Below are 19,292 nucleotides of genomic sequence, written 5' to 3'. Positions count from 1 at the left end.
CAAAAAATCTTCCTGTATCTCAAGTAGTTATAAATAATAAGGGTTATTAAGTGTAATCTGTAGAGGAAGGTTGACAATAACTCGGTGTCAGGAGCAGCGGACAACATGCAACAAAGCTTGAAGACATCACAATATGGTAAATTAGATAAATTAAAAACATCAAGTAGGACAATCTAACTGACTAGTCTCGACACCGATTAAAGTTATTATTTCGACTTACAATGTGGCGTGACTTCACCTCTTCACGCTCACATTTTTCCAACTCTTCGCTACGGTGTAACACAGTTTTATTAACACATTTACAATTTGCATCAAGCTATAGACATGTAAAACATGTAAACCATCAATATCTCGCGCATGAGTCTTTTATGTTTTAATATAAATACGTATTTCCTCGTTCTTTTACAATATTCAACAAATTACTCATTACATAACCCATTCAGTACAAGTCTCTACGTTAACTGGTCGTTAATGATGAGTTGCAATTAATAATAATTCACCGATTATGTCATTGTAGCGTACTTGCGGAGACTGAACACGAAAACTGTACAATGTGAGCGTGACGGGCAATTTGTTCCCGCGTTTATGTTATTACTGCCCACCCATGACCTACAGCGCGCAAGGGAGCCTTGTATACCTATTAGATTAATACGCGAAAAATCGTTGGTTAGCGTATCACAGCCAGAGTCACGGCGTTCCAAAGGTGCAAAACCAAATTTCTTAAAACTTGTGACTGAATGAAAATAGTCTCATTATATAAACGTTCAGAAATACCTGCGGAATAATAGAAGATTATTCAACTCACAATATAAGTCAACTCTCAATATTTAATTCACTTTGAATACCAAAGCATGGCTTAGAGAGTGTTGAGCGCGTAGAGCCCCTTTTGTTTTTACGTCTTATGTGGAGCTTAAGTTTGCTTAGCAACCAAGGGCTAGTGGTCAATGAACAAACAGAGTCCGAGATCAGGAGCAACTATGTAGATTATTGTAGATCTGGGATGAGGCCGACACAAGGCCGACCACTACCGATACCTGTTTACAAGGGTACGCGTTATGCTCATCTTCATGCACACTAATTATTAACTGCAGGTATCTTTGTTATAACAGTTTTATTACTGGTAATAAGGTGACACTAATAATACTTCACGGATAATTTTGATGCCATAATTATATGACTAGCAAAAATGTACTAGATTTAGCTTCTCACCCACTAAATTAATTGTGTAGCAAAATGGCTTATATTTCATGAAATAGAATAACGTTTGACTTGTTTAATAACATTCCGCTGTCTATAAACATACTAGTATACTTTAACGTTATTAAAAACAATTAATTTGTTTGGAGAATTCAAGGATAGCGATGATCAGAATAAGAAACGAATCAAATTAGGTATATTTCATATTAAAAAGCTATGTTTGTTTTCACTTGTTTAAACGGGGAAGTTTGCGCATAAAAGCATATAAACTCACAATAGTATTCAAGATAACAATTGTATTCAAGATTAAGTTATCATAATTAGTTATATTCACACAGAAATTAAAGTTCTTTACAGTAAAATGATTGATTAGGCATTTTCAAGTATGATTAAAGTATATTATAATACGTCAATACAATGTTATTAAATATTAGTTACGTAATAACAAGTGATCACGGTTTTACACGAACAAATGTTCAGGCTGATTCACGGGTCACTAGAAGTTCATCAATTTTAATTGACGTGGTTAATATTCATTATAACTTTGGTCAGAATAATTAAAACGTCTTTGTTTAAAATTTTCAATGGTTTTCAAATTATGGTTAGAATATTAAAGTTATTTCAATATTTTTTGTAGATTCAGATACTTTATTGTAGCCAAAATTCGTCTTTTGCGGTCCAAATTAGGTTTTAACTTATTTTTTGGGTCAATCCCTCTGCAGGGCAATGGCCGCGATTCGTCAATATTTCCACTCTGTTCGGTCTATGTCTTCTTCTGACCGTTTTTGTTTTTGGCGTAGGTAACTATTAATTTTTCAAAAAAATATATTGAGTGTTTTAGCAGAACTCTGTAAAATAAAACTGTTGTATAAAAAGCCTACACATTGACAATAAGTATTCACTGAGTTACATGCTTATGATCGAACGAAAAAAAAATGATATTTAGGTTAAAACTTGTTTGACATATTTATACACCAATACTCCAACAGAAAACGTGGTTATTGAGCTTTCATATATTAAGTATCCAAGAATCTATGGTTTGTAAAAAGAGCGGGAGTATTAACTAAATCTACTCCAATACTAATAATACATTAAATATCTACTTGATATTCACAACAACTCTACTCGTAATAACGAATGGTGAAGCAAAAATACACCTAAAAAGAACATTTATCAAGTCAGAAGGCTTAATTGCAATCAGTACCAAGTCAATAAAATCAGAAGTAGTCTTCAAAGCCAAACTGAAGTTCTGAGGGAACAGAATCATCGTCAATTGACATCGTCCTATTGAGACCACGGTCAGCGTGTCATATGAACACAGTAGTCTGCACTTATTTACATAGAAACTTGTTGTCATGTAAAGGCATATTTGTCCAATTAACAAACAAATAAAGCTGTTTTAATACGTTACATGTAATATTCGGATATGTTACTTATATTATGGAAAGAAACATAAATCAGTCTCTACCAGACTCTACAAAAAACCAAATTATTTATGTTTTCCATCAGAAGAAATAAATCTTTTATTTGTTAACCACAACTTTTGTCTTCACAATTCTGCCAGACGTAACAAAACATCGAATCATAAAACGTAAAGCTTTAAAGTTGTGTGACTGCACCGATTCAAGTCACTACACATACTACATAAGTACGTACGTGTAGCCTATAACGCGCGGAGCTTATAGTACGAGAGAAAGTATTGATTTTAGCGAGATGAACACGATTGTGAACTAGCATTTCAATTTCGTGTATCAGAGGTCCCATGGTGTAATGGTTAGCACTCTGGACTCTGAATCCAGCGATCCGAGTTCAAATCTCGGTGGGACCTAAGCTTTTGGAATTTCTTTTTTAAATCTTCATTATGAAATGTATTAAAAGTTACAATTAAAAAGGTTCTAACCAATAATCTCAAAAACAGTTGTTATATAAATTATTTCAGTTTTCTACAGTTTAGATGTATGCTGATAAATAGCTAAAGATATCGATTAAAATACATACAAAAAAAAGCAAATAATGTTATTTAAAGAACGCACTTTAGCGATACTGCAAAAAATGACAAGCCAAGTTGTTTTCCATTTAACATTGCTGAACTGTAAATTAATCAATGTACCAAAAAGTATATTTAATTACCAGTTGGTAGTTTACTGGGGGACGTAATAATGCTGTTTGGTAGGGTTCAAAGCTCTCATTACCTCTTGCGTATAAGACAAGCCTCAATTTTCAAGATGGCGGATGTTGGCTCTCTGCTAAATTAAATATCTTAGGTATAATTATTGTTCGTCAGTTAACTTAGCGAAACTTTTGCGATGTTGTAGTAATTAATTAAACGAAGTTTTTTTGTAGAGCTTAATTTAACTTTGTAACGCTGTTATCTCGGTGAATAAATAAGGATTTTGCATAAATCAATCGCTATCAATAAGATACATAATATAAGATTTGCATTATAATACCTTGTTTCGGTTATTTAACAGGACGAAGATATTTTAACACAACACAACCACTTGAAAGAAAGCATCTCTCCTTTTTTGTAGTCCAGGAAATATTTGTTGAATGTCTACCGCAAAATCCTTTTGAACGTAAATTTTTATCGTTTTTTTTTTAATTACGTCAAACGTTTTATAATCACAGTTGCTTCCAGCGTATAATTATCCAGCACAAAAAGCTCGGCCAACATTTTTGCTTCATTGTCATTCTGGAAGTTAAAACAAATAGTGATATAAACTTTCATTTATATAAATACTACTTTCTTAACTGCTATATCGCCATCATACTATACGTTCCAAAAAGCTAGCTATTAAAAATAAACTGACTATTTCAAACTATGAGATATCGGTCCCATGGTGTAATGGTTAGCACTTTGGACTTTGAATCCAACGATCCGAGTTCAAATCTCGGTGGGACCTCTTCATGGACACATTCTTGTTTTTGATGCCACGCTTTTTTTTACAAAACAAAAGTTAATTCGTGTCTCCAACCAGCAAAATTAGCTTCGTGCCCCCAAAACAACATTCTCAAGCGTTTCGACGTGGTTTTGTAGATGGATGATTAACGGCGCGAAGTGACAGGTGAAGTAAGAGGCGGGGTGCAGATGGATGGCCCACCGCAGGCGGTTCCCAGGCACTGCCCACGTTCCCATCGTTCATCAGCCCTATAATGATCGCGAAATTCGCAACATCCAAAATGATCCCCTCTCAATTTTATCGGACATCGTACTCAGACAAATCCTTTTACCTACACTCGCATCTCAGTAGTCAAAATCGAAATCAACTTTACTCCATTGAATTTAAGACGCTGTCAATGTCAGGGCTATGACAGATTTGTGGTCAACTATACAAATATTACCTAGCTACTTAGAAATATTATTACACTACACAATATAATATGAATACGCTCAATGTTACTTGGCTAATTTATTCTGCGCAACTAAGTACTGGAAACTTAAATATATGATTTCCTCATTTTATAACAAAGACACGACACAAAACGATGATATCAGTTTTCGAGTCAACTAGAATAATCTGTAAACCTTGAGGAATGACAAGAAGTAAATGCTGTCAACCAAAATAAGAGGAAGGCGACTGTTTTATAAGTGGTTGGTTTGAATGCTCGGGTAGTTCCAGAGCTATACTTATTTAACACTCTATTACCATAAATGATAACATGTTCGATGTGGTCGTATTATGTAAATCGTTTCAAGGTAAATAAAAAATGTACTCCGAATGTTTTCTATATAAGTAGCTGGGCGTGTTAGGAGATACAAATTGGCATGGGTGAGAGAGGAATATTGCTGGCTACAATAATTAAATTAATAATTAGGTGTTTGCAAATTAAAAAGTGTAGTTATCAATAGCTGCTGTTAGTTAAAAGAATGTAACTTAAATCAGCTCGAATATCTTCAGAATCCTAAACTTTTTAAACACAGCATTATCAAATATTTCATTTCAGATTGATTTGAAGTGATGAAAGTTGAATTTGAAATTAAAATTAACTTATTTCATTTAATTCTGTGCATTGTAAATCATGTCCCTTTATGCAGTTTATCAAATGTAATATCGTTATAATAAATGTAAGAGGTCACTTTATTATACGACTTCTTCAGACATTTCTAATACCTAATACTTAAACTGCTTATCAATTAGATCAAAACGATTAGGGTATGGTTACCCAAGTTTCTGCACTATTGTGTTTCTGTCTAAGCAATGACCGTTTGGACATACTCTATTAATTTTAAACACAGTCTATTACTGAACGCTATTGACTAGAAAACGATGTAATATTTCCTGTCCTTATCTATTATGTTTAATACGTAAGTGATTTAAATTATTGGTCCTGAAAGGTGGAAAAAAAGGGAAAAATAAGTCTAAAGCTTCTTTACGTTATAAGAAATTGTATAAACGAATAATCATGACCAAAGGCCCTGCCCTACCATCCCTTGAAAAATCACCATCTTTTTTCACAAATGCAAAAGTACCGTTTCTGTTTTAACAGGGATGTTGGTAGGTCCCCTACATTTTGAATGCCAGCCATACAGGCTGGCATTAAGCCCTTCAAAGTAACGAAAAACACAAACACCCATACGAAAAATGAGTATTAATGATTGTTTTCTTTTGTTTTAGAGCGAGTACCGTTTCGCTGGCGGAGGGTACCCCCGCGCCGGTGTGCACAGCGGCAGTGGACGCAGCGGCGGGCTCTGCTCGGCCGCGCTGGTTGGTGGGGCTCTGCTAGCTGCTGTAGCAGTACTCGCAGTGGCAGCACTGGCATTCTACATGGGCGCACTCAGACCAGACAATGGAGAACGTAAGGAAAACTACTATGAACTTAAATAGCACCGATAGTGACTGGTTGAGGCTGTAGATGACGCTTCACGGATTCGATTCCCACGTAGAGCAACTATTTGTGATCCGCAAATCTGGGTGCATTTTTGCTTCTGCGACACAAGGATTTACATTCCTGTTTGTGGGAGTCATTTGACTGCCGTGGTAGAGTGGTTATGTCACACATCAATATAGTTATATACTGATGTAAACACAACATGACTAATGAAACCGTGATACGCAATTATTGCATAAGGTATGCCCTGCAGTAATTTCGTTATTGACGGCCAATATCCAATGCACATTAAAATTCAGATGTACGAAAAATAACAAATGTGTCAGGTATAAATCACTTCAAAATTTGGTTTAACACATTGATTTGGGGGGACTCATCCATCATGCATTGGACAATAAGATTTATGTACTCTTTGAGTTGCCGATATCAAAGGCCAACTCAATTTTGTAAATTCCGTGGTATTTTTTTGTAGAAGTATCTGCCTATATTACGACGTTTTACGTACTTACTTGGTGGACAATCGCCCTTAGAACTAAGATCACATTTAGATTTACATTCTGGTTTAATATGAGGTGTATTGTACAATTTAAGTTGTCTATGCACACAGGCGCTTGTGTAGGTAGCTTGTGTTGCACTGTTACACAAAAAAACTAATGCAAGCACACATAAGGCCTAGTGCAAAGATGAGTTAAACTATGCATACTTACATATCCATTGTTTAGGTTCAGCCAGGTACTGAGTTACTTTCTGTGTTCCAGCAATTATGTCGTTCGAGGGCACGTTCCGTGTGACCCGAGGTGACGTATACGGCGGCGTGCCGGGCAGCCCGTCCTACCGGGAGCGCGCGCGGCGGTACAGCGTGGCGCTGCGCCAAGTGTACGCCGCGCCGTCTGCCCTGCGGCAAGCCTTCACCGGCGCTATCGTCACAGGCTTTGGGGATAGAAGATTAGACGTACATTTTAGACTTTATTTAGATAGAAGAAAAATACCAAGGTATTTATAATATTCATGTTTGTGATTTTTGTTGATTTTCTGAAATAATAACTACATTGCATTGCGTTTTTGTTTCAGTACCGTATCTAATATAGAAGAAACGCTTAAGAATATTTTAATTCAAGACCTTAATTCTAAACACCCAGCTATCGGTCAAAGTATAAAAGTCGACACGTCGAGCATAGTCATAAAAAGAGATCTAGAACACACTTATCACTCAGAATCTTACGTAAAGGAAGCTCTCAATGAAAGCATGGCAATAAGCAGTCCAAAAGGTTCCCCTCCACCTGCAGGGATTGACAAAACTCTTCAAACTAGAGTTGGTGTGGTACGCAAGACTACTGTCAAACCAAATCAAAAGCGAGATCCAGATGAACCAGACATTGACACAGAAAACATCCCAGTAGTTCAGGGTTCGTTCCAAATAACGAAAACGGAAGCGGACATCACTGAAAATAAGAAGCTCAGTTCTAGTCCACACAAACCAACAGTTGCTAAAACATCTACTACTACTAAAGCACCAGTTACTAGAACAACTGTAAGAACTACAACGACTAAGAGAGTTCCCACGAGCACACCAAAGCCTCGGCCGTTCACTATAACATCTACGCTGAACGTCAAGACCAGAACTGAACCGACGCCAAAAAAAGAAACTAGCACTCGGCCTCCAGTTAAAATTACCACTTCTACAAGTTCCACCACAACGGCGCCACCAACGATACCATCAACCACAGCGCCAACCGTTACTACGACTAGTAATGTTTCACAAATACTACTTGATCTGCTAACAAACGAAAACCACTACAAGGATTTACCTAAAATCGATACATTGTTCACCGTACCACATGTTATTGACAATGAACCCTGGCAACCAATAACTCAACCGTACTATGAACAGACGAGCAAACCTGTCGATATGCCTTTAGAAACCAGTAGCGATATAAACGCTGAAGACAGAATGGGAGTGGCTGAAGTGGTTGATGACGTATCAATACTGGAAAGTATCCTAAGCCCCGTACCACCCGTGAAACAAAGAGACAGAACAACACCCAGACCTATCAGTATACACAATGTTGATCCTCATTTAGGAGCTGAAATTTACGTTCCAGGACCAGTTTACACAAGTTTCACATTACCAACTTACGCACCTCCCCTGAAAAATATGGAAACTTTGGGTTCAAACTATGTTAAGCCACATCCCATTCCAGTTGACAAAATAAGCGGAGTTGTAGAAGTAGTAGATGAAATGGACTTTGTAGACGACGATGATGGAAAACCAGTTGAAAGGCCTCCGAAAGACAAACTGACCAGTGTTGCTATAAATGTCATGCATGCTGATAGCACGTACGATGACACTGAGAAAGTATCTATCGATGGTGCATCAATAATTAAGAAACATAATACCACTACAAGCACGAGCACCACCACCACTACTACTACTAGCACCACATCAACGACAACACAGGCAAGCTCAACAACGACGATAGCAAGCAGTACTGTCACTGCAGCCCCCATTTTAGAAGTAGTAAATACGACATACCATACAGAATCAGAAAAAGAAAATAACAATGACACATCAAAAGAAAATTCAACGAGACGACCGAACAATAAAGTCTCAATTATCCCTAGTACTGGTGCACCACATCTTACTTGGGAATTAGTTAATACTTCAACAAATGATAACGAGACATTTAGCAAAAATTCTCCAGAAAAATATTACAACGACACCTTGCAAGCGATTATAACAAAAAATGACGATGTGTTTCCAAATACTACTCCGAAATTCTCTGGAAAAGTATCAATGCTCAGGAATTTGACTGAGATAATCAAGAAATATTCACAAATTCAAACATCACCAAAGCCGCAACAGATAGTGGATATGGAAGTTGAAGAGCGGCACAACCATAACAAGATGACTGGGTCTGTTGAAGTAGTACCTGATGATGAATTGGAAGTAACTACTGCTGGAGTAATTACATTGCTACCTGCAAAATCTAATTTGGGCGTTAACCGTCCGCTTCGACCAAGACCTCAAATTAAAACTGACTCTCAGACAGTGAAAGAAAATATACGTAGTTTTTTTCGCAACGACCCCGAAACACAAAAAATAATTGATAACCTCAGCACTGAAAATTACTACCCAATTCAGAGTTCAACAGAAAATTCTGATACATTAACAGAAGCCGAGCAACAAGTATTGCAAAAGTTTACAACAGCGGCTGAGAGCCAAAAAGTTATTTCCTCAGAAAATGCACCAACTAATACAAGGTTCCCAAAATCAAGCGATGATCTAAATTTTTCCAACGAGAATAATGATCCACTAGGGAATGTAGACAGTACTAATACTACTAACGTTCCTGAAGGTACCTACAGAGTATCTTACCACGTCACTGGGAGTGTGAGCAGTAAACGTGCAAACAAGACTGAGACTCTACCTGCCTATGAGCTAGCTTTAGAACCAGATGTGGTTTTAGAAATACCAGTCAATCAAACGAATGCACTGACAATTGACAAGCTAAAACAACTCGCAAGTCTGGCTACAATATCCGACTCTAATAATAACACGTTATTTCGATCACCGGGAGGCGTAATATCAACAAAAGCAATTCCCTCTAGCTACACACTCAATCAGGCCGGATTTAAAATCTTGACCAAGACGTATAACAAAACTCCGGGTAAACAGGAAGAAAATAGTTTTGATAAGCCAGAGAAAACTTACAGCAAGCCCCATGTTACCAAACCTCAAAAGGAAAAAGAAAACTTTAATATCAATCAGGATATCCCTAAGGAAGGTAAGCGGTTTTAACCAATTATCATTCTGATTATGATACATTATTTGCTAAAAGTTAAGCTACAGTGTACAATAAATTGTTATTTTATCTATTTCAGAATCATGTAACAATGCAACATCGTTTCGATGTTTGAGTGGTTTGTGTCTCCCCCTGACATCTCGCTGTAATCGCTTGCTCGACTGTCCCGGAGGTGAAGACGAGCGAGCCTGCTCTTGTGCCGACTACCTGCGAGCAGACTTCTCGCAATCAAAAATATGTGACGGCGTTGTCGATTGCTGGGATTACTCTGATGAGAATAAGTGTGGTTGGTATTCATTTGGAAATCAGATGTGCACGAAACTAAATAAATTCAAACATGTGAAGAGGAAAACTAGCAGATCTTTCACAGTCCCATTTTATGTTGCTTGGCATTTTAACATCTTATTAAATATATTTCAGAGTGGTGCAAAGAAGGGCAGTATGTGTGCGCTAATGCTCGCCAATGCCTCGACATGGCTCGAGTATGCGACGGTACGCCAGACTGTCCCCTCGGTGATGACGAAAAAAGTTGTGTAGCACTCGCAGAACAACTTGAGGATAATGAAATCGTCCCCTATAATGAAGAAGGTACTTACTTTTTCCACTAATTCATTTTTTTCTTAAACAGAAGAGTAGAGTTCTGTTCATTCTACTGAACATAGCTCTACCAAAAATAGAAGGTTCTCTTTTAAATTGAAAAATACAGTAATGTTTTACTTTTCTTTTATTTGTTCAGGTTACGTGATGGTACGCAAGCGTGGTGTCTGGGGCCGTCTTTGTGTCGAAAGCTTTACAGACGTGGTGAAGCAGGCGCATAGTTCTCTAAAACTACCGGACCTGGGCAGAGCTGTATGCAGAGCCATGACTTTTGAGTAAGGAGCACTTTACGAGCTACATTTTGTCTACTCGTACTTAATTGAAGACAATGTTAACTTTCAATTCTATCAAGTTGCGAAACTGTTGTGGGATAGGTAATTAATTTCTACCCGCTGTAGTATATCTCGTAAACCCTTTCGGGTTGAATAATTAGAACATGCTTGGAACCTTGCCAGAGAAATGCTCAGTTTTCCGCTATTTCTGCGACCGGCGCCTTCCCACCGGAAAGACTACTATCAGCCGGAAACATAGTTGTTATGGAAATCCTAGTTGTGTCTCAATCTTAGCTAATCTAAAATAGTTACTGATCTAGGTTTGTAAAATGTAAACGAGCAAATGTTTTAAGGTCGTGTTTATCTAAATTTTAATGTATCATGTGTGTCAGTGTTGTAAGTGACTTTAAATTTTGATAGTTTTTTGCTTTAAAGTTCGTCTTTTTTAAGTACCTTAAAGATATCAAGGAAATGGTTTCACCTATATTATGCAACCATAACACATTCTACATCATTTTCTTCTATTGTTTATTTATAGTGACGCAGGCTGGGCTCGTGAAGCCCGTGAGGGCCGCAAAACAAGCTCGGCGGGCTACTGGGAGGTGTGGCACAACGCCGCTGCGCGCGCGCATGATACCCGCCTCTCATTCCGACGCTCTTCCTGCGCTAAGAAGCGCGCCCTCCGCGTGAGGTGTACTGGACTGGACTGCGGTATACGACCACACGCCGATGTTCAACAACCAAGGTAAATAGAAAATCAAAATTTGATATTTAATTATGCCAAATTTACAATATGGATAGAACAATGTTTTAGCTAGGCAGAAAACCCTGTGCAAAGGGAGAGTGCTAATAACACAAGGTTCATTATCTACTGAAACGTGATAAGATTGCGTCGTTACTACTCATTCAAGAAAAGAGGCTATTGCAGTTCACATTTTATTACCAATGCTTTGAAATTATCTGTAATCTGCAGACCAGATATTAATAGAGTACATAAGAAATAGTAGTAGTAGTGAGGCTATGTGGCTATGGCTAGGGAGGTAACTGACTGGCACGTGCGTCGGGGCAGGGTTGTGGGTGGCGACGGCGCGGCGGCGGGCGCGTGGCCGTGGCAGGCGGCGCTCTACCGGGACGGCGACTTCCAGTGCGGCGCCACGCTCATCCACGGGCAGTGGCTGCTCTCCGCCAGCCATTGTTTCTACCAGTTAGTATCAACTTTAATTATATTTTCTTATATATGTATATATGTAAGTACGTGTTATTTTATACAATCATCTCAAATGTACCTCTTATTTTATAAATGCTGTGAAGAAAAGGAAGAGAATAAACCTTGCAACAGTGTAACAAAACTGAGAGAGGTGACTTGCTAACGGGCAAAGTTATCTATCTCTATTTTTAAGTGATGTATAAAGTGTTAGTATTTTGTATTAAATGTATTTGTGGGGCACTTCAGGGCAACGGAAGCTCACTGGGTAGCAAGACTTGGCGCACTGCGAAGAGGAGCATGGCCTCGTGGACCGTGGGAGCGAGTCTCGCGCGTGCGTCAAGTAGTGCTGCACCCGAAGTACGCGCCGCGCGGGTTCCGCAATGATATCGCCTTACTACGTGTGGACCCTGTACCACTACACGCAAGACTTCGCCCAGCTTGCCTGCCCCCGGCAAGGGCACAACCGCCCGCTGGCCATCATTGCACTGTCGTCGGATGGGGACAGCTATATGAGCATGAGCGAGTGTTCCGTGAGTTTCATTCCTTCCAACTGGATAAAAACAATTTTCTTAGATGATGTGACTTCCTTTTACAATCAGCTAGTCCTTCAAGCAGCTCTGAATTACAAGATTTCTTACATTTAAACTATGAGCAAATCTCTCAATCCTCCAAAGTTTATCAATGGATCTTTTACAATTGAATGAACAGTCCATACGCTAATGTGGCTTTAGGCAATTACTGTTATTAAAATATCTGCCACAATCACTAATAACAATCTCTACTCTCGGTATTCCAGCTGACACGCTACAAGAGGTAGAGTTGCCGGTGATATCGACGTCGGAGTGCCGGCGCCGCACGCGCCTGCTGCCGCTGTACCGCGTCACGGACGACATGTTCTGCGCCGGCTACGAGCGCGGCGGACGAGACGCCTGCCTCGGGGACTCGGGAGGGCCTCTTATGTGTCAGGTAAATAGAAACAAGCGATATCTGCTTGAGTTTTTGTATAATATTGGAAAAGTATAACTTACTAAGTGATTTCGATTATAAAACACTCCCTTCATAAATCACTTTTCTTTAAATATTTTGTCTAATTTGAACTCGAAGAGTATTACGGCGTTATAGACAAATTCCTAATTAGAAATTTAACGATACTTTCCAGGAATCGGATAAATGGTACGTTTACGGTGTAACCAGCAACGGTTACGGATGCGCGCGAGCAAACCGGCCCGGTGTCTACACGAAGGTGTCAAACTATATAGAGTGGATCGATGGAGTGCTGAACACTTACACGCCAACGTTAAACGACACCGGCTCGGGCGAATACGACGCTAACGACGAGTTCTACGCGGACTTAGAGGCCGCGGAGAACAGGAGAGCCAGTCGAACAGACACCTGTAAAGGGTTCAGATGTCCCCTCGGCGAGTGCCTGCCCGCCACCAGCGTCTGCAACGGGTTCCTCGAGTGCTCCGACGGCAGCGACGAGTGGCAGTGCAACAAACTATCACCAAATAACTCCAGTATAGACCCCGATTAAACAGCATTTAAACAGGTTTAATTACTCGTAAGCCAGTACTTAGACAGTAGGGTAAATTTTCTAAATTCGACTGATATTTTATAAGATATCTGTAAGTTACGTAATATCTCTCTAAAATGAGACGAAGTATTCCGATTGCTATAATATTAAATTTCACATAACGCTAGACGATTGCTACGCCATAATTATTATGTAATGTTATTTGGGACTGTCTGTATATATAGGAGTATTGTATGTGCCCAAATTGTTATGTTTACCACTGCACGATAACTGCTAAATTGAATTTATTTATTGAATCACATGGATCGCCTTTTCCGTCTGAAAGTGTAATTTCAAATGGACGATGTGAACCATGGTACAAGCAAAATAAAAATGTAACAACTTTTCTCTTGTTTTATTTTCATAATATAATATTCCTCATTGAGAGCTAAATCTTAATTAGAAGCTATGTTAATGTATAAATAACTCAATATCAAAAGTCAAGCTACAATAAAAAAATATGTAATCTTAAAATAAATTTAATCTCTCGACAAATAAATTAACAAAATGCAAACTTTCAATACAGTATTATCTTTAAAATAAGGATGATATAATAAATAATAGCAATTATTTCTTATTCACAATGTCGACAAATTATTCATTATTTGAATACAAATTACACTGATTTACATTTCAATTAAAAAAATAACTATTACAATCACAAAATAAAATAGCATGTCCGAAGTTAAAACCTTGGGTAAGCTTTCCCATATGATAATTCAAATAAAATAATACAATGATCACATAGAAACAATACGAGTAAGAAAATTAGACCTCATCCATGTCTAGCTTCGGGGTTTTATCATCGCACAATATTAATACAGATAGCGAAAGTCGAGAATGCAAACGATTGTTTCTTCTGAAACTCGAGACAGTCACACACCTTACAGCTAACTTAACTAACTCCCGTACCGAGCGGTACTCCAAGAATGTTGCCTTCTCCACAAGTCAAAACTCCAAAATATTAGTGTAAGGAACATCTTTACGTAACACACAAAGGCCAGTAAATACTTGAGTTATAGTTATTTCTACGTCGTATTAGATTTATAATATTAAATACTACAATCGAGCACAATGAGCAAGAAATGAAGACAGTTCTTAATTAAGATGATACAAGACTAAGAGACGCATGGACTCGAGAACGCACGTCGTGGTGATGGCTGACGATGACGGTTTGTGCTTCTCATAGCGGGTACTTCGAGGCGAATCATGGTAGTGAACTAATATTGAACTAGACCGTGCAAAGTATTACCTTAATTAAATAAAGACTCGCCTTGCCTCGAATTTATAATGAAAGCTAGATAGTGAACGATACAAGGTTCCCGAGTATACTGGATGACGGATACCATTAGGTAATAAATACGGTGTGGTTTGGACCTGTTGAGTACGTACATAAAACAAAACAGAAGCTCTTATTTGTTAAATTTTAGGTGTATAAAATGTGTTAGTTTTAATAAGTACTGCGTGATGAATCAAAATCAGTCATAAAAAATCCACAAGTGTTCGGATCTCACACCGTTTTACTTCCTCGGTAAGGTCATCCTTATGTAGTACATAGACAGGGCTTAGCCGGTGGACTCGACGGGCGTGGTGGTGATGCCGCTCCTCGCCTTGTTCAGCAGTGTCTTGAACTGCTCCGGCACGGGGTATTCCGCCTACACACACACATAACAGTATTATTATAAAAATCCTATAGTATTCGTTATCTTTTAATTTATTACATAGCCCGTCAAATCAAAATAAAGCAGAGAGATGGAATATTACGTACATTCGTTTTCTATTATCATACAATTCATTTGTAGGTTAACATCATGTAAATCAAGAGAGGAGTATTTAGCACAATTACTTTTTTTCTTTATAAATAGCCTTATCGGTACGAAGTAGACGTCAAAAGTTCATAATTTATTGCATTCTTTTTTCACGATATTTATTATTATAAAGCGTATAAAATCAACAGATTGAATAGTTTACTGTATTCAAGTAACAGCTGGAAATTTCTCTGTACGATTTTCCAATATTCGTTTGGAAGGATGTTTGTGTAGTTGAGATTAACAGAGCTATTCAAACAGTAGATATTTAGTACAACACAACAACAACGGTTGGGTTCGTATGTGACTTACAGAGAAAAGAAATTGAAAAGACTGCAGCTAGTTTAATAAAAACTTTTTAGGTAAATAAATAAAATCATGCGGTTAGAAAGGTTAATTGATCTCATATAAGTAGAGTGTAGAGCAAATCCTGCTTTCGGACGAATTTACTTTATTATATATATTTTTTTCTTTAAAATGACGAATAATGGTCTGCTATACTAAAAAGAAGAAAGTTTTATTTTATATCATATAGGTAGCCTTTAATATCATTAGGAAAGCTTACATTAGACCCTAATGTTGAAGAGATGACACCCCTCTAAAAACCTTTATTTTCTTTGATTTTTGACAACTTACGCTCTGCCATATCCGTCACATAATAATAATTAACATAGTCAAAAATACTTACATAGTCGCCGTTGCTCTTGGGCACGAGCACGTTCATCTCGGAAGACTTGGAGCTGACGATCTCAACGTCCAGAGACTCGGGAGACAAGTAGATCTGGCACCCGTCTGTCTTGTCGATAGACACCGTCGGAACCTTGCCCAGTACCTGACCAAATAAAAAGAGGTTATAAAGCAGGTTGTTAAGGACGTCGAGTTTAAGTTTCAAACGGGTGCGTTCTTGGGTAAAACTCCTCGGGATAGTTTCTAGACAACACTGTCGAAAACTTCAGGCAGAAGTTTTAATTTATTGTTAGTTTCGGTACAACTTACAACGGTAGAATCGTAAATAGTAAGGATTTCATATCTAGGAGAAAAGTGGATGAAGCAACAAGCAATTCCAGGAGGAGCAATGATGGGCATGTGTATCAGGCTAACTTATTGCCTATGCATATCAGAATTATCAGAAGATTACATATTAAAACAGTCGCTGGAATCTAGACCTGCAACTATGTGCATAATAATTCAATCTTTGAAACCCTAGTTCACATAAATACCCTTTAATAAAAACCTTTGTTAAGTCCTAGCTACCGCATTAGGTTAAGTAACCTGTAATGGTAGATTAGTGTAATTATTAAATAAATAAATAAATAAATAAATAAAACAAGCGTGAGTAGAACTTCTCTATAAATTCAAACTACAAAGTGAGTACGAAATGTTGTACTCCGTTATATCTTATTTAAGAACTTTTCTTTTTAATTTGTCAAGTTACTTTTTTGAAGGAAGAATATATACGATCCGTCCTTGTGTCAAGACGAAGAAATGTCAATGTCAAGATTTAAAAACATTTTCAAAATTACTTTTCGTTATTTTCGCATATTTAATGCCTCGATGCGTAAAAAATAGGCTTTTGTATAAAATATTATACTTTTAGATGTTGACTTTAATTATAGTATTGGCAGCGGTAATCTCGGCTCTTCATCTTAGAACTCTTATGAGTTCAGAAGATCGGGAGCACCTCCTTACTAAGCAGGAGGTGAACGGTGCTGCATGGGGCGTCGGCAAGATGTGGAACAATCTCATGGAACAATACGGTCTGCCGTTAGCACAGTATTGTGTCAGTGTAGCATATTCCATTTATCTTCGACTCACGTTCATCAATGTGGTTGGTACAGACATCAATTTGTATCTTTTTCTTTGAAGTCAAACAAATGAAATATAATAGTTACGATACTAATTTTCTCTGCAGACAATATTCATTCTCAAGTATGTGCCCACGGCATTTTACATGTATAGATTTATACGAGACATGTACGTAACGTCTCGTGAGAGGATAAAGCAAAAGCAGATCGAAATGGAAGATATCCAACTCCAGGTTGTATCTTATGACGTTTTGGTATTTTTAATGCGGCTTCCGTGACTTATGATGTAACGCTTGCTGTGGATAGATTCAGATAGTGAACACGAAGCTGTGCGTGCGGGACGCGGAGTTCACGGAGCGGGCGGAGCAGCTGCGGCGCGGCGCGGAGCGGCTGCGGCGGGTGCGCGCGCGCGTGCGGGACGTGATCGCGGCGGACGAGGCGCTGCGACGCGCGCTCGACAGCGCCGCCACCTGGGACGCCGACCACGACCTGCACGTGCACTCCCCGCCGCAGGAGGAAGGTCGCTCTTCACTTATATACCACAACACGTTATATCTTGTACTTGTACAGTACACCACTTAGTTTGATCGCATTGGATTGTTTAGGTCGTAGATAATTTCTTCTTTCAGACCGGGAATTCATAGTGGAATTATTAAAGGAGTTGAAGTACGACCATGTCCCGTTCCCCGAGAGGCAATCGGAGAAGATGGAATGCGGAGAGCACGCGCAGACGGACCCCAACACGCCGGAGAACAGCGTGTATTCCTCCCTCAGCGACGTCGACGTCAGACAAGACTGTCGCGTCAAGATAGTCAAAGTAACTAATGTGTATAAAGTCGCCTATCTTAAGCATTACATCAAGCAGAAGAGACTGCGAAGAGCCACTAAGCAAGCATTATTGAAGAAGAAAGTAAGAATCTGTTGTAACTGTTCACTTCCGTCTAGACTACAATATTTTATTAACCTTATGATGTCTTATTTTTAGATGGAGAGCATAAAGAAACTATTAGAAGACTGGCAGAAAACTCTAAACATGGTGATAAACAGTAAGCTGACTATACTGAACATAGATCCTCATCCCATGGACGTAGCCTCGCAAGATGCTATGGGAGACTACTCGAAACCGCGCGAATCTTCAGACTCCGACAGTGATTTTAGAAACAGTTGTTCTGATATGTGGTGTGACGAATACAGTTTCAGCTGGGCCCAGAATCCGTACAAGCCATATTCATCAAATTATGAGGCACGTATTTTTATTTAACTTTTACACTAAAACTTCACGGAAAAGGCGCTTTTGCGTCCGTTTGGTCTTGCAATTGTCCATTCGAGCATCCGAAAAATATGCGCAACGCATTTTAGAATGATTTTGCAACATCTCACGATTTGCTATTACAGACTTAATTAGGTGACTGCTTGTTTCCAGGATATTTCCGAACTACCCAGGGAGTACGACGCTCAAGACTTCGGTGACGTGAAGTACTCCAGTCAACCAAGCCCCAAAATGATATCGATTATCGAGGAGACCAACAGTCAGATTGCCATCGAAGAGATCAAGAGTGAGTTTGGCGACGACTACGATTGCCGTGACCTTATCGTGCTATAATATAACACTTTTATAACTATTTTTATTGCATACATTGTGTCAGTGAACCGTTTGTTTTATTTTGAATCTTGAAATTCTACCCAGACTTGAACTTATCATTTAAATGGCTCACGATTTTATAGTTTAAATAGTAGATACAAAATTTTACACGATAAATCTTTGCTGATCTATATTATTTGAATATTATTTACGGATTCTGAAGTAATTGATCGTTTAGGAACGTGCTTGGGATAATATTGAACACATCTGGGGCTTGAAAGCAGCGCGCCGCCGCGCAACACAAGAGGCATTACGAGCCTATTTAATATAAAATAAGCCAACCAGAATAGCAATTTCCTTAAAGTGAATTGTTATTTAAAAGCTGTTTGAATCTTGCGTTAATAGTAGACGTAGCAGAATTAACTCATACAAAACAATATATTCTAGTACTATCTCAATGTATGAGTAAGACAATTTTGGGTCGCACAGCCAACTATAAATAAATGAATTACCTTCATATAAATCAAACAAATTTGTTTAATCGGATTTGCTTATTTTCTTTTACGATCAAAATATACCAATAGGTCCCAGTAGAATGTAAGAACACAGACCAAATGA

The 19,292-nt window shown here is 38.3% G+C and overlaps 3 protein-coding genes and 2 non-coding genes across 11 annotated transcripts in view; 4 read left to right on the top strand and 1 right to left on the bottom strand.

Annotated features, from left to right (window-relative positions):
- LOC113502182 overlaps nt 1-13,825 on the top strand; it is a 52,920-nt gene extending 39,095 nt beyond the window's left edge. Inside the window, exons 3-13 of one of the 2 annotated variants that reach the window (XM_026883608.1) lie at nt 5,814-5,994; nt 6,786-7,020; nt 7,099-9,812; nt 9,910-10,116; nt 10,251-10,418; nt 10,567-10,702; nt 11,238-11,444; nt 11,769-11,903; nt 12,153-12,436; nt 12,703-12,872; nt 13,066-13,825. In XM_026883608.1, the coding sequence (XP_026739409.1) occupies nt 5,814-5,994; nt 6,786-7,020; nt 7,099-9,812; nt 9,910-10,116; nt 10,251-10,418; nt 10,567-10,702; nt 11,238-11,444; nt 11,769-11,903; nt 12,153-12,436; nt 12,703-12,872; nt 13,066-13,440 (4,812 nt within the window). In that variant the 3' untranslated portion in view covers nt 13,441-13,825. Of the gene's footprint in view, nt 1-5,813; nt 5,995-6,785; nt 7,021-7,098; nt 9,813-9,909; nt 10,117-10,250; nt 10,419-10,566; nt 10,703-11,237; nt 11,445-11,735; nt 11,904-12,152; nt 12,437-12,702; nt 12,873-13,065 lie in introns of both variants that reach the window. The other variant, XM_026883607.1, reaches the window with a different exon arrangement.
- Trnaq-cug lies at nt 2,954-3,025 on the top strand. The gene has a single exon. It is a non-coding gene; the product is annotated as a tRNA-Gln (tRNA).
- Trnaq-uug lies at nt 4,029-4,100 on the top strand. Its single transcript has one exon. It is a non-coding gene; the product is annotated as a tRNA-Gln (tRNA).
- Nucleotides 13,826-14,659: 834 nt separating the features above from the next.
- Nucleotides 14,660-19,292, bottom strand: part of LOC113502194 (adenylyl cyclase-associated protein 1) — a 32,012-nt gene continuing 27,379 nt past the window's right edge. For all 6 annotated transcript variants that reach the window (XM_026883638.1, XM_026883639.1, XM_026883636.1 and 3 more), the window contains exons 8-9: nt 15,976-16,119; nt 14,660-15,134 (exon numbers count right to left, since the gene is read on the bottom strand). In XM_026883638.1, coding sequence (XP_026739439.1) covers nt 15,045-15,134; nt 15,976-16,119 — 234 coding nt within the window. In that variant the 3' untranslated portion in view covers nt 14,660-15,044. The remainder of the gene's footprint in view (nt 15,135-15,975; nt 16,120-19,292) is intronic.
- On the top strand, nt 16,605-18,742 carry LOC113502207. The gene is made up of 6 exons (XM_026883659.1): nt 16,605-17,115; nt 17,200-17,325; nt 17,399-17,612; nt 17,722-18,002; nt 18,078-18,335; nt 18,516-18,742. Exons 1-6 carry the CDS (start codon nt 16,885-16,887, stop codon nt 18,693-18,695), a joined length of 1,290 nt encoding a protein of 429 aa, XP_026739460.1. The 5' UTR covers nt 16,605-16,884; the 3' UTR covers nt 18,696-18,742.

This window comes from Trichoplusia ni, chromosome 16 (genome assembly GCF_003590095.1).
Source record: "Trichoplusia ni isolate ovarian cell line Hi5 chromosome 16, tn1, whole genome shotgun sequence".
Classification (NCBI taxonomy): domain Eukaryota; kingdom Metazoa; phylum Arthropoda; class Insecta; order Lepidoptera; family Noctuidae; genus Trichoplusia; species Trichoplusia ni.
Note: the sequence above shows the minus strand (reverse complement) of the source record. Positions and strands in the feature narration are given on the sequence as shown.

What these genes read in the sequence shown, in the direction of transcription:
- LOC113502207 (XM_026883659.1), top strand. Translation starts at nt 16,885, where the DNA reads ATGTTGACTTTAATTATAGTATTGGCAGCGGTAATCTCGGCTCTTCAT. An exon ending in GACTCACGTTCATCAATGTG is followed by an intron (nt 17,116 to 17,199) that starts GTTGGTACAGAC and finishes TTTTCTCTGCAG; the next exon opens with ACAATATTCATTCTCAAGTA. An exon ending in CTCCCCGCCGCAGGAGGAAG is followed by an intron (nt 17,613 to 17,721) that starts GTCGCTCTTCAC and finishes TTCTTCTTTCAG; the next exon opens with ACCGGGAATTCATAGTGGAA.